Source organism: Thalassophryne amazonica, chromosome 8 (assembly GCF_902500255.1).
Source record: "Thalassophryne amazonica chromosome 8, fThaAma1.1, whole genome shotgun sequence".
NCBI lineage: Eukaryota > Metazoa > Chordata > Actinopteri > Batrachoidiformes > Batrachoididae > Thalassophryne > Thalassophryne amazonica.
In genome coordinates this window covers 61,025,902-61,039,794 of record NC_047110.1, presented here as the reverse complement: position 1 = coordinate 61,039,794, position 13,893 = coordinate 61,025,902, and the positions used below count along the sequence as shown (strand labels likewise).

General features: G+C 43.8%; 1 protein-coding gene across 1 annotated transcript in view; it reads right to left on the bottom strand.

The window, feature by feature from the left end:
* Positions 1-13,893, bottom strand: part of stra6 (signaling receptor and transporter of retinol STRA6) — a 77,082-nt gene that overhangs the window by 41,356 nt on the left and 21,833 nt on the right. The window contains exons 3-6 of the mRNA XM_034176440.1: positions 9,123-9,189; positions 8,586-8,668; positions 3,138-3,271; positions 2,585-2,751 (exon numbers count right to left, since the gene is read on the bottom strand). Coding sequence (XP_034032331.1) covers positions 2,585-2,751; positions 3,138-3,271; positions 8,586-8,668; positions 9,123-9,189 — 451 coding nt within the window. The remainder of the gene's footprint in view (positions 1-2,584; positions 2,752-3,137; positions 3,272-8,585; positions 8,669-9,122; positions 9,190-13,893) is intronic.

The following is a 13,893-nucleotide window of genomic DNA, read 5'->3' as shown; positions in this document are numbered from 1 at the left end:
TAAAAAGTTTCACTGCTCAGCTGCAACACTACAGGCTATCTAGCCTCAAGGTCAACTGCCCACTGTTTACCTCCAGAGGAATTTATTTAGACCTTGGTGAGATTATTCGGCTCCATTCTTATCTCAACCCACAAAGACAATAACTGACTTACACATGGACTGAAGCATGCTCCAGTTTCTCCTTTTACTTCTCTTCCTGCCCCTCCCCCCCCCGCGGTAGGCCCCTTTTCTTCCCAAGCTGGCAGGCGGCGCGACTTGACAGTTGCAGCGGCTACCAACACACTCACATCGCCTTAATTGAAAAACGGACTGTTCAAGTTTAGTGCACATAAACAATGTCAAATGTATATGTGTTGTCCTAATTCTGATGTGTGCCATTGTTACGGTAAACAAGTAATAATTGTAGATTAATTGCTGTTTGTATGTGGAATGTGAGTGCGGAAATCTCGTTGTTGTAATGACAATGACAATAAAAGCTATCTATCTATCTATCTATCTATCTATCTATCTATCTATCTATCTATCTATCTATCTATCTATCTATCTATCTATCTATCTATCTATCTATCTATCTATCTATCTATCTATCTATCTATCTATCTATCTATCTATCTATCTATCTATCTATCTATCTATCTATCTATCTATCCATCTATCTATCTATCTATCTATCTATCTATCTACCTGGCACCCAGCGGTGTCCAGCGCAACGACAGTGTCATTACTAGTGGCCATCCGATGGATTCGTCATTTTTACGCCCAGAAACAACACCCCCCAAAATCACGAGACCACTTGTGTTCATGTGAACATGTTGGTCGAACAATAAGGTGTGGGCAGGCACACAGCTGGCATGTTGGTATCATCACAAGAAAGTGTTTGTGCCTTAGACCATCAAAAACCTGGTCTAAAGTCCAGCACTCTGTATGTCTTTACATGACAACACTCAGACACACCTTACAAAAGCGGGTTCACATCCCACACCCTGCTTGCCTTCTTATATCATCACCAGTCATGTGAAATGGTGTATTAGCATGATAGCATATTATGGTTACTGTAAACTGGAAAAAAACAGACAGAAGACATATTCTCACATATTATACAAGAAATATAATATGTGATCTTGCTCTTACATGCTATCTTGCTCTCTCTCACTCTCTTGCACACACATCTATTCATTCATGTAAAAGCTCTTGCACCTCACTAATGTGCATATATGACACGAATCACCCGTGATATAAGGATGAAAAGTGAATAATGTTGGTCCATGATGGAAAAGGCCCCCACTATCTCATGTATCCCACTCCTACCCCGTTCCCTCTGAGACAGACACAGTTGTTGTGGCATGTCATCTGTGACACACATCACAATGCAGTCAATCTGTCAATTGGATGTAGTGACACTACTATCATGCAGTTTTTTTCAGGTGACAATATACGCACTAACATACCCAACAAAAGTGAACTGACATACAAATAATGAATTCTTATGAGTCACTGCACTCAAAAATATTCTCCCCATCAAGAATGGTAAGAATATTTACATAAGTTGAAAGATGGAACATAGCACATAGTACCAAAATGCACGCAAGTGATATGACCCATGCAAAGGGAAAAATAATGAATGTCATGTCGCACCAAATCCACCAGTCAAATGACAAGGATCTATTTTGGTGTCATATGTATTTATATTTATATTTGCTGAAGAAAAAACTTCATTACGGAGCAAAACAGCTAAACTTTGTGCCAAGCACAAGCCGGGATAAATGGCGTGCTGGCTTCAGGAAAGTGAACCAGCTGGAAAACCTTTGCAAAAATTGTAAATAAAACAATTAAATGTTGTCTGCAGCTCAGACCTGGATAATGAGTGTGCACATCAATAAAATGAGGCTGTTGTTTATGCAACATACTGGAGTGCTTTGGTTTGTCTTTTAACTGTCAGACACCAAAACTGATTAACTGCAAGAAAGCCTCTTAAAACCAACAGACAGCAGAACTAATTGTTTTGAGGTGCTCCATTTTGATGGCAGCTGCAAAAAGGACTTGCACAGAGGACACAAGCCCATTTGGAATGAGGCCGAGCACAGTTTCTTATTTGAGCAATGGGAAATAGTAGTGCACAGCCAGGCGTTATGGATAAAATGGTTGGATTTACTGTGTTTATTATTCATGGCCATGCTACAGTCTGAACATGACATCAACCAGAGTGGCACCTGTTCTTCCCTTTAAACTGGACTGTGCCAGTTACACAGCACTGTTACTAAGGAAGTGTTTGCAAGTGAAAGGACTTCTGGGTCATTAACAATTAAAGTCCAACTTGTCACAGCACACAGCAGCAACCAAAGGACCCTGAGGTGAAGCAGTTCAGCAGCAAAGTGTTTTTTTTTTTAAATAAGTGTTCATTTAATAGTCGGGTTTAATTCACTTTTGTTGTGTATTTTATGCATATAAGGAGAGAGAAACAGAGGGAAAGGGAGGGGCGTCTATACAGTTCTCTTGTAAAATATTTTTTCCCCCTCCGTCCTCACACTGTACTTTTTTCCTTTGCCTACAGTGGCATAAAATGAAGTAAGATGGGAATGCTTACCAGAGGTGTTTTGGGGCAGTCAATTTTCTGCCAAACGAGGACACCAAAATGTGTCCACGACAAAAGACTGCCAAGTACATAACCAACTTTATTATGTAATGTCCCACATGCCAGGAGAGGGTAGTGCAGTGCAGGGTAGTAGAACACTCCCAGGATCATCCAGCTCTCTGCAAATATATCAAAGCAGTGTGAAGGGAAAGAGCAAGAAACAATCAAAAAGATCAAATATCAAGACTGAACTCATCCTACTGTGATTTAACATCACACTGTGTTTTTAAAAATAATTTGAAGTGACACTGAATCATACATTGCTTAAAAAAAAAAAAAAATCATTAGACTATATTTCAACCTCTGCTCAAATTTGAGTAGTTTGGAGTTTGCAGAATAAGTTAAGAAGCAGACGTCCAGTTCCTTACAACATTATTTATGTAATTTTTTTTCGTTTGGACACACCTACTGTTAAAATATCTATTTAAGTTACATTGAAACACAAGCTAGAATAAACACATAGAGACTGATGTGAGTATTTGAAGAACCAAAATGACCTCCTCACGTTTGTTCTTTGAGTCTGTAGAGAAGGGGAGGGGGTTTGGGGAGACCACCATGCTCCATAGTTTGCAGAAGAGCACTCCAAACACAGCGACTGCCAGGCCCTTGTGCTGTGTATGGTCCAGGAAGTTGACCGGACTGTGAAATCAAGCAGCAGGTATTTACATTTCACATGTTACTAGCTTGACATTCACAGTTGGTACAAATCCTTTAGTATAACACATATAAACCATCACTTTTACATCCAGCCTACTTTAGACAAATCAGGGTATGGATGCAAGAACATTTCCAAGACGCTGGTTATGTCTTGGACTTTATTTAAATCAGTTATGAAGAAATACAATCATTGTGGTACGCGATGGTACATCTGTGTGAAGCAGACAGTTCTCGAAAACTAAGGCACTGTGCAACAAGGAGATGAGTGAGGAAAGCCACCAAGACACCCAGACCCTGAAGAGGTTATAGGCTTCTGTGTCTGTGATGGGAGAAATCAAGTTTTGCATTTTGCATCACCACTCATAGCTTCATAGTGGAGTGGAGAAGAATTTTCTTTCAACAAAACAGAGAGAAATTGTAGCTGAAGTTTCAAGTTTTCTTTTAATAAATTCTTCTCTACACCACTTCATCATGAAGCTGTGTAACTGTTTCCTCTCTTGTGATTAGTAGGGCAAGCATGAGCAAAATGTAGTCAGTCAGTGAGTGTGTGGGTCCACTGCTTTTCACAGCTTGGCAGTTTTTACTGTGACAATAAAGATCTATTCTATTCTCCTGTAACATTTCCAATAGAAATACCAAAAAACTACTACATATCCAGCTTTAAAATTTTAGATTCTGATAGAGTCAAGCAAGGAACAGTGAACCTCTTATTTTGAACCATGTTGGTTCTTTTTAATATAATTTACAGTTATTCTTCATATATTAGCCTAAATAGCAATGTTGGCACACTGGCCCATGTCTGGGCTTGTTCAGGCAGGCGCATTTAAACTAGGCCTTTTGTTTGTGTAGCATGATGAAATCAAGATTGAAATATGATCCTACTAGCCTGGCTAGTGGGGCTTCCCCTTTGACTAACCTTGTGGAGAATTGGTCTTGTGAACAAGAAGTCTGGTGTTGGAACCCCCTCTGGTGCTGCAAGGGTCTGTCACTTGGTTACAATTGCACGTAATTTATGAAACCTTGTTGTTTATCTCCCCCTCGAACTACCACCTTATTGTGATGGGGGAGTTTGCGGACCCGGATGATCCTAGGAGCTATGTTGTCGGGGGCTTTGTGCCCCTGGTAAGGTCTCCCATGGCAAACAGATCTGAGGTGACGGGTCAGACTGAGGGCAGTTCAGAAGTTCCTATGACCAGTGTGATATCAAGGACCGAGACGTCACCCGGTATTGCGGAGCCGGGGCCCCACCCTGGAGCCAGGCCTGGGTTGGGGCTCGTGCGTGAGCGCCTGGTGGTCAGGCCTTAGCCCACAGGGCCCGGCCGGGCTCAGCCCAAAAAAGCGACGTGGGCCCCCCCTCCTGTGGGTTCACCACCTGCAGAGGGGGCCATGGGGGTCGGGTGCAGAGAGAACTGGGTGGCAGTCGAGGGCGGGTGGCCCGGCAGCCCGGTCTGCGCTCACAGCTTCTGGCTGTTGGGACGTGGAACGTCACCTCACTGGGGGGAAGGAGCCTGAGCTTTTGCAGGAGGTTGAGAGGTACCGAATAGAGATAGTCGGCCTCACCTCCACACACAGCTTGGGCTCTGGTACCAACTCCTGGAGAGGGGCTGGGTGCTCCACTTCTCTGGTGTTGCCCGCGGGGAGAGGTGGCGAGCTGGGGTAGCACGGCCTCCCCGATCTGAGGGTGTTCAGTTGTCGGACTTCTGTGCTAGCCACAGTTTGTCCATCATGAACACCATGTTCCAGCACAAGGGTGTCCATAAGTGCACGTGGCACCAGGACACCCTGAGCCGGAGGTCAGTGATCGACTTTGTAGTCATATCATCTGACCTTCGGCCACGTGTGTCGGACACTCAGGTGAAGAGAGGGGCTGAGCTGTCGACCGATCACCACCTGGTGGTGAGTTGGATCCGCTGGGAGGGAAGGAAGCCGGTCAGACCTGGCAGGCCCAAAGGTATCGTGAGGGTCTGCTGGGAACAACTGGCGGAACCCTCTGTCGGCGAGATCTCAACTTCCACCTCCGGGAGAGCTTCTCCCAGATCCCAGGGGAGGTTGGAGACATGGAGTCCAAGTGGACCATGTTCTCCACTCCCATTGTCGATGCGGCCGCTCGTAGCTGTGGTCGCAAGGTCTCTGGTGCCTGACGCGGTGGCAATCCCCGAACCCGGTGGTGGACGCCAGAAGTAAGGGATGCCGTCAAGCTGAAGAAGGAGTCCCACTTGTCTTTGTTGATAAGTGGCAGCTGACAGGTACCGGCAGGCCAAGTGTGCAGTAGCCTGTGCAGTCACAGAGGCAAAAACGCGGGTCTGGGAGGAGCTCGGGGAGGCCATGGAGGAGGACTATCGGTCGGCCTCGAAGAAATTCTGGCAAACTGTCCAACGCCTCAGGAGGCGGAACCAGCTCTCCGCCAACACTGTCTATAGTGTGGGTGGGGAGCTGTTGACCCTGGTTGGGGATGTTGTCGGGCGGTGGAAGGAATAGTTCGAGGATCTACACAATCCCATCGTCATGTCTTCCGAAGAGGAAGCAGAGACTGGGGACTCAGAGGCAGACTCATCCATCACCCAGGCCGAAGTCACCAAGGTGGTCAGCAAGCTCCTTGGTGGCAAGGCTCCTGGGGTGGATGAAATCCGTCCTGAGTACCTTAAGTCTCTGGATGTTGTGGGACTGTCTTGGTTGACACACCTCTGCAACGTCGCGTGGCGGTCTGGGACAGTGCCTCTGGATTGGCAGACCAGGGGGTGGTGGTCCCTCTGTTTAAGAAGGGGAACAGTAGGGTATGTTCCAACTACAGGGGGATCACACTCCTCAGCCTCCCTGAAAGGTCTATTCCAGAGTACTGGAGAGGAGAATTCGACCGATCGTCGAACCTCAGATTCAGGAGGAGCAGTGTTGTTTTCGTCCTGGTCGCTGCACACTGGACCAGCTCTACACTCTCCATCGGGTGCTTGAGGGTTCATGGGAGTTTGCCCAACCAGTCCACATGTGCTTTGTGGATCTGGAGAAGGCATTCAACCGTGTCCCTCGAGGTGCCCTGTGGGGGGTGCTCTGGGAGTACGGGGTCCGGGGTCCTTTGCTAAGGGCTATCCGGTCCCTGTACGACTGCAGCAGGAGCTTGGTTCACATTGCCAGTAGTAAGTCAAACCTGTTTCCAGTGCACACTGGCCTCTGCCAGGGCTGCCCTTTGTCAGCGGTTCTGTTCATTACTTTTATGGACAGAATTTCTAGGCGCAGTCTCTGTTGTTGTCTGCTCTAGATTTACCGATCGAGCTATGTTCTGACCCTCACCTATGGTCATGAGATTTGGCTCATGACCGAAAGAACGAGATCGCGAGTACAAGCGACCGAGATGAGTTTCCTCTGCAGGGTAGCTGGGCGCTCCCTTAGAGATAGGGTGAGGAACTCAGTCACTCGGGAGGAGCTCGGAGTCGAGCCCCTGCTCCTCCACGTCGAAAGGAGCCAGCTGAGGTGGCTCAGGCATCTTTTCCGGATGCCCCCTGGACGCCTCACTCGAGAGGTGTTCCGGGCATGTCCCATCGGGAGGAGGGCCCGAGGAAGACCCAGAACACGCTGGAGGGACTACGTCTCTCAGCTGGCTTGGGAACACCTTGGGGTTCCCCCGGAGGAGCTGGGGGAGGTGTGTGTGGATCGGGAGGTCTGGGTGGATTTGCTTGAGCTGCTGCCCCCACGACCCGACTCCAGATGATGTGGAAGAAAATGGATGGATGGATGGATGGATGGATGGATGTTGTTTATCACAGGGTGCTGGTGGCCACTTAAGACAATGTTACTGGTCTCTAGTTTATATTGCTGTAAGTTCATTATGTTTAGCTTTTGGAGTCTACATTACAAAATGTAGACTATGGGAAAATGCTGATGGTGTAAAAAAAAAAAAAAAACAACAGATTTCTTCAAAAAATATCTGACAGATTTGTCAATAATGAAAATATTTGTGAGTGGCACTCCTGGACCAGACACATTATCAAACTTTTAGTCTGCCTAAAATTTTATGGGTTTTTTTTTCTATGTCTGTTAATCTAGGTTAGTTTTGCTAATAATGTCATCTTTTTTCAGCATTCACAGATGTACACCCTAGAGGGATGCAGTCTTCCCCACTGAGCAATTTTTAGTTCAGAATGTCTGAGGTTTAATTGCTTTCCTCAAGAGTACAAAGGATCACGTGCTATGAGACTACTACTTTCTCTCAACTTATATACTTTTCGCACATTCATGTGGGGTCAGTGTGTGGGGGAAGGTGCCACCAAGTTGAGTAGTTCAGGAGTTTAGTGTTTTGCTCTCTGTCACTTTGACACTCAGTTGCCCCCACAGGCTTGTGCAGAATTTGGTATGCATCTAAGCCTCAAATATTCAAACCCCAAAGATGTTACTACTCAGTCATCCAGTTACAACTGCTAATGTGACCACTGGATCATGTTGTTGTTGCTGATGTTGTTTGTCTTTCGGCAGTGCTGAATGCCCTTCCTGATGCAATTCCAGTTGTACATGGAGAAACACATACAGCCCTAGGTATTTCCGAGTAGTCTTCTCAATACATCATCAAATTATCATCAATTTTACCTTCTGATTGATTTTGCCAGTTCCTTTTTTTTTTTTTTCTTGACATGGTGTTTGGTCAGTGTATAACTAAGATTTGACATAGGTATTACTTCAAAGACATTTGAAGTTTTTGAATAAGAGCTGGCGTTTACGGCCAAGTTTTGGTTTTGTATATAAGGAGTGATTTAAATTCTAATGTCAAGTTTCTTAACTTGATTCATCACCTTTCTCACTTTCCTAGTCTTCTCAAACAATCTAAAAGCGAGCTGTACATTCTCCAATCAGATTCAGATGTCTTCATCTGTACTCCCCATTATAGTCACAATACTTAGATCAGTGAATTCCAGAATAACTTTAATTCAGTTGTCTTCAATAATAATAGTGTTTGTGTTTATTCGATATACTCGCAGTGTATCTTCTGATACCTCAACTTGTGAAAGCAGTGCATTACTGTAGTATTCTAACATATAAGTGCTGAATTCTTTGCAAATGTTCTATCTTTTGTGTTGTAATAGAAGCAAAACAGTCTGCAATAATGTAATTGAAACAAGATTCAATATGCTCTAATAGTCAAAATTAGCAGTGGGCCAGATTTTACAAGGTTAATACACACACACACACACACACACACACACACACACACACACACACACACACACACACACACACACACACACACACACACACACACACACACACACACACACACACACACACACACACACACACACACAAACGATACCTGAGTAGACTTAGGAGTCCTTTCTGTCTGACGTCCACCTTTGAGCGTTTGGCTAAGACCGCGAGGATCAGCATGACAATAACCTTCAGTAGAAGGGAAGACATTTCAGTTAGAATATTGTAGAATAATAATGACCAGGGTTCAGACCTCACACCCCACAGTTCATACAACAAAAGGCCAAACCCCAGTCTCTCATTAGTGCTCCCTGTGGATGTGGTCTGAGGGATTACCATTAGTCAGGATCACAGGCCATTGAGAGTTCATGACCTGTGACACTTTTAGGAAACCAAAAGAATGTCTTGCTGAATTGCCAACCTTTAGGCATTCTACTAAACTGAACACAAAATAAACTACGGGGGAGAAGTAAGGAGATGCACAAATGTTATTAAAGAAAAAGCGCGACATCATCATGATCATCATAAAACATCATTTACTTCTGGCATAGTGTGATATGATACAGCCAAATGATCAGATGACATTAAAAGGCAGGGCAAAGATATTTGGTGTCAGACTGATCCAATAGAAACCTGGACTCACAGATATTGCAGTGATGCATATATGGTAGACGCTGTCATCTGCAGTAGGATCACATGGTGGGATTATTCTAAAAAAATGGAAAACATTAGCTCATTAGAAAAACATATTTAACCTTGGTGAATATGGATTTAGCTCTATCTCCCATTGCAGATTTTTGCTCCCTCTTTCTGTCCCGATTCCAAAATGGAGGAAATAGGGTCCAAATTATTAAAATAGCAGGCAAAATTTAGGCCCCATAAAAAAAAAATCCATTAGTTTATCATCCCAGGCCGAAAGCTTGCTGAGCCGGGCACGGAATTTGCCGTTTGTTGTCACTGACAACCACACAGTCAGTGGCCGTCTCACTCACACACAGTGCTACCGTGCGGTACACTGACTGTATTCAACATGGAAACAAGATCTATTTTTAAAATAACTGATATTTTCAGTTCCCCACTGAAACAGATGCTGTATATTTAATTTTTCTGGTTTGAAATGACGCTGTATGTATGTGTTTATAAGGAAAAAAGAAAAAACTGCCTGCCCTAATTATTTTTTATCTGATGTCAAGGATGATAAACTAATTTTTTTTTTTTAATGGGACCTGATACAGTAAGTAAACTTTATGTATAGCGCTTTTCACAGACAGTAGTCACAAAGTGGTTCACAGTGGTGAACATATATCGTCACCTTTCTAAGATAATGACCTAAATCATTTTTTTTTAAAGTGAATTTTTTTTTTTGCCTAAATCATCTCCCTATGATGCCGGCCAACTGTGGTAAAATCGCTTAAATCTTCAGTTGAGGAGATCATGCAATTCCACCCCAGTTGTATAATGGCCAGTGGTGGGCACAGATAACCAAAAAATTAATTTCGATAACAGATAACTGAAAAGTTACCAGTTACCAGTTCTCTTTTGTCTACAAAAGATAAGAGTAGTTTTTTCTGAAAACAACTCTCTTCTGTTTTCAGAGAGTAGAACAATATACCTATTAAGAAACTTTTAACAGGTACGTCTCAACTGCTTTTAAGTTTTAAAAATGTTTTCCACTGTTAAGCTTGGCTTACTACATTATCGGTCTAAAAGTTATCGGTCGGCAATTCATCGGAAGATAATTAGTCCGATGATGACTTTTAAAGTTATCTAAAAAGATAATCCGATAATAAAAACATTATCTTCGATAATTATCTGTTATCGGATTATCGGAAGTGTGCCCACCACTGATAATGGCCTATCTCAAGAGTGTGACTTAGGCCATATTATTTTGCCTAAGTCAAAAGAGTATGTGACTTAGACAATTTTAGAAGTTTTTCAAAATGGGGCCTGCTTCAGGAAAATGAAACTCTACTCAGCCACTGAAGCCCTTGTGTTTTCCTTTGTGTTTTCTCAAAAACATGAAAACATGATTTAGGCCATTATTTTAGGAATCCAGGTATCCACTGAGGCCAGAGATCGCAGGTCTAAAGGAAGTGTGTTCCAAATGTGGGGTGCAGTGGCTTTGAAGGATCGGTCTCCACGAGTTTTGAAGCATGTTCGTGGAGCCATCAGCAGGATCTGCCCAGACGACCGAGTTGGGCTGTAGGGCTTGATTAAGTCAGTGATGCAGGTAGGGCTCGAAAAGTAAGCACCAAGATTTTAAATTGGACACAATACACAACAGGAAGCCAGTAGAGAGACTTTAAAGGGGATAGAGAATCAAAATCATCTTTTTCATGTTTTTGGTGTTAGTTCAGAGTCTCCCCGCTGTGGGGAATACACACGAAGTGCCAGCAGGTGTCAGAACGTCTGTTTCAAGTATTTTTCCTTTTTTGAATTGCCGCCAGAAAATTGGCCAATCCTTGTTTGAGGGAAACATTGCGTCACATTTTCACCAATAGCCCCCCCCCCCCCACACACACACCCACACCCACCCCCTTTCACACACGCCCCTTCGAAATTAATTATTCATAAGGTTGTGCCCACCCATTCCTACCACTGGAAGAGGAGCAATGGCGAGCTACAGGTGTGCCTTCCCAGGCTGTCATAGCGGACTACGATCTTTACATACGAGGTCCTTTTTATTTTTTTCAAAAACTATATGGATTTCATTCATATGTTTTTACGTCAGACATGCTTGAACCCTCGTGCACATGCGTGAGTTTTTCCACGCCTGTCGGTGACGTCATTCGCCTGTGAGCACGCCTTGGGAAGGAGTGGTCCCGCCCCCTCGTCTGATTTTCATTGTCTGGAAATGGCGGAATGAAAAGGACTTTTTTCCATCAGAATTTTTTCAGAAGCTGTTAGAGACTGGCACCTGGAAACCATTCAAAAAATTTATCTGGCTTTCAGTGAAAATTTTACGGGCTTCACAGAGAATAAGGTCTGTTACTACAGCTTTAAGAACCCCTTTAAGGATGCTCAGCGTGCCGCACTCCGAGCTGCGACGATGCGGCACAAGCCACCGGACCATTTCTAAACGGATGGCTCTGTGGATACGAGACCGTCGTGTGCTCTTTCTCTGGTTATCACAAGAGCTGGACATCAGCCATTTTCCGGCAGATTTCACTTTTAACAAGAGATTTTGTCATGGAAAGCCGGAGGCTTCGCGCGTAAATACCGATTCACTTTGGAAGCGAGACAAAGGAACACCTCCGTTTCGGCGTGTCAGAGGACAAGTTTGGACATGTCCAGCTCTCCACAATTTCACTGATACTTACTGGACTGGTAAGCATTGAAAGCCGAGATAATGCAGAGAAATGATCATTTTCCTGACAAACACCCCCAAAAACAATGGCCACTCTGAACGACCGATAAGAGAATTGTTAAGCAAAAAGGCTATTGATGTCGATGGATCAAATAATTTCTTAACGATACCCAAAAAGAACCGGTTCCCGATACTCATCCCTATGCAGTGAGAAGGACCTACCTTTCTCTGAGCAGAAACCTCGTTCTGATTCTCCAATGCAACATAAATCCTTTAAGGACGCTCAGCGCACCGTGCTCCGAGCGTCCTTAAAGGGGTCCTTAAAGCGGTCCTTAAAGCTGTAGTAACAGACCTTATTCTCTGTGAAGCCCGTAAAATTTTCACCGAAAGCCAGATAAATTTTTCGGATGGTTTCCAGGTGCCAGTCTCTAACAGTTTCTGAAAAAATTCTGATGGAAAAAAGTTCTTTTCATTCCGCCATTTCCAGACAATGAAAATCCGATGAGGGGGCGGGACCACTCCTTCCCAAGGCATGCTCACAGGCGAATGACGTCACCGACAGGCGTGGAAAAACTCACGCATGCGCACGAGGGTTCAAGCATGTCTGACGTAAAAACATATGAATGGAATCCATATAGTTTTTGAAAAAAATAAAAAGGACCGTTACTTTATTGACAGACCTCGTATTCTTCCCACGGAAAGCAATGTACGCGATCAATGGCTTTTATTCATTTTTAACCGCATCCCCAGTATATACAACCTCCGACTATTTCTTTGCTCTGCGCATTTCACGGAGGACTGTTTCACAAACCTTGGACAATTTTGAGCTGGCTTCAGTCGGCATTTAATACTCAGTAGAGGGTCAGTTCCGACTTTGCGACAAAATCAACCCCAGCAATCAGTACAGCCTGTAAGTATCACATTTTCTTTTGTTTTAAATTTGTTTTTAAATTTATTTCGGATCGTTTTTTTATTATCATTATTATTTTGTGACTGGACTTTATGTCACAGTCAGCCTCTGGCTGAATTTATGTTGGTGGGCGAGGAACAAGATTTATCACTCAACAGCAATGTTGAAACGTGATCTGTTAAATAAGTTAGTGAAGATTACTGTCGTCTCGTTTTCAGAGTGGTTTTCAGGGTTTTCAGTGAGAGCAAGGGCAGCCAATCAAACAGCGGCAACTGATCAGCGCCAACACCTATGTGCATTTCATAATGAGGTTGCCAAATAAGCTCCGAAACGATGCCATTAAGGGCAAACGATGCATTCTAAACCCAGCATAGTAACATAGCTGTTTCAGAGAGCCTTTTAGGAAGGTTCTGAGCCATTACAGACCCAACCAATTTTTTTGGGGTACATATCACATCACAGAACAAGGATTAATGCCCCATTCAACCTCTCTCTATCACCTTTAAGATAGGTGTACTATAGGACCTCCTGTTGGTGCTGGTCAACAGCCTCGCGACTGAGTTTTGAACATACTGGAGGCAAGCTAACTCTTTCGTATATGTTCTACTATTATATGGTTGCTTACAAATGAGTGTAATTGATGATTGCTGAATATTGCCAGTTATTGACGAATCCATCTGAGCATGGGTGGCTTGTTTATAAGGGCGATTTTGGCGACGCACTGCCAAACGGGAAAAGGGGGGATTTTTTTTGGTCCGAGTTTACCACTGTTGCAGTTGTTATGAGTGTTCCAGACCATTTGATGTCTGCCTCTGAATGTCATGTTCCATTCAGGTCCTGCCCATTTTGGTGCGATTTCAGTCAGGTTGAAAATCAGAATGATTTTCACACACACACAAACACACACATCTCTCACAGACTCTCATGTAAAATCAATATTTTTTTACAAAATGGAGGTTTTAATGAATCTCCATGGATTCTGAGTAGGCAGACACGTTATGCAACTGCGAAAAGCCCCGGCTATGGTATGTATCAATGTTGTGTTCAAAACCCTGAAATGCTCGGACTCCAACCTTCTCAGGGTTTTGAACATGACACGGGCGAGAGGAGAGTGGATTAACTGACATGCAAACCATTTGTTATTATTACAACCCCAATTCCAATGAAGTTGGAATCTTGTGTAAAATGTAAATAAAA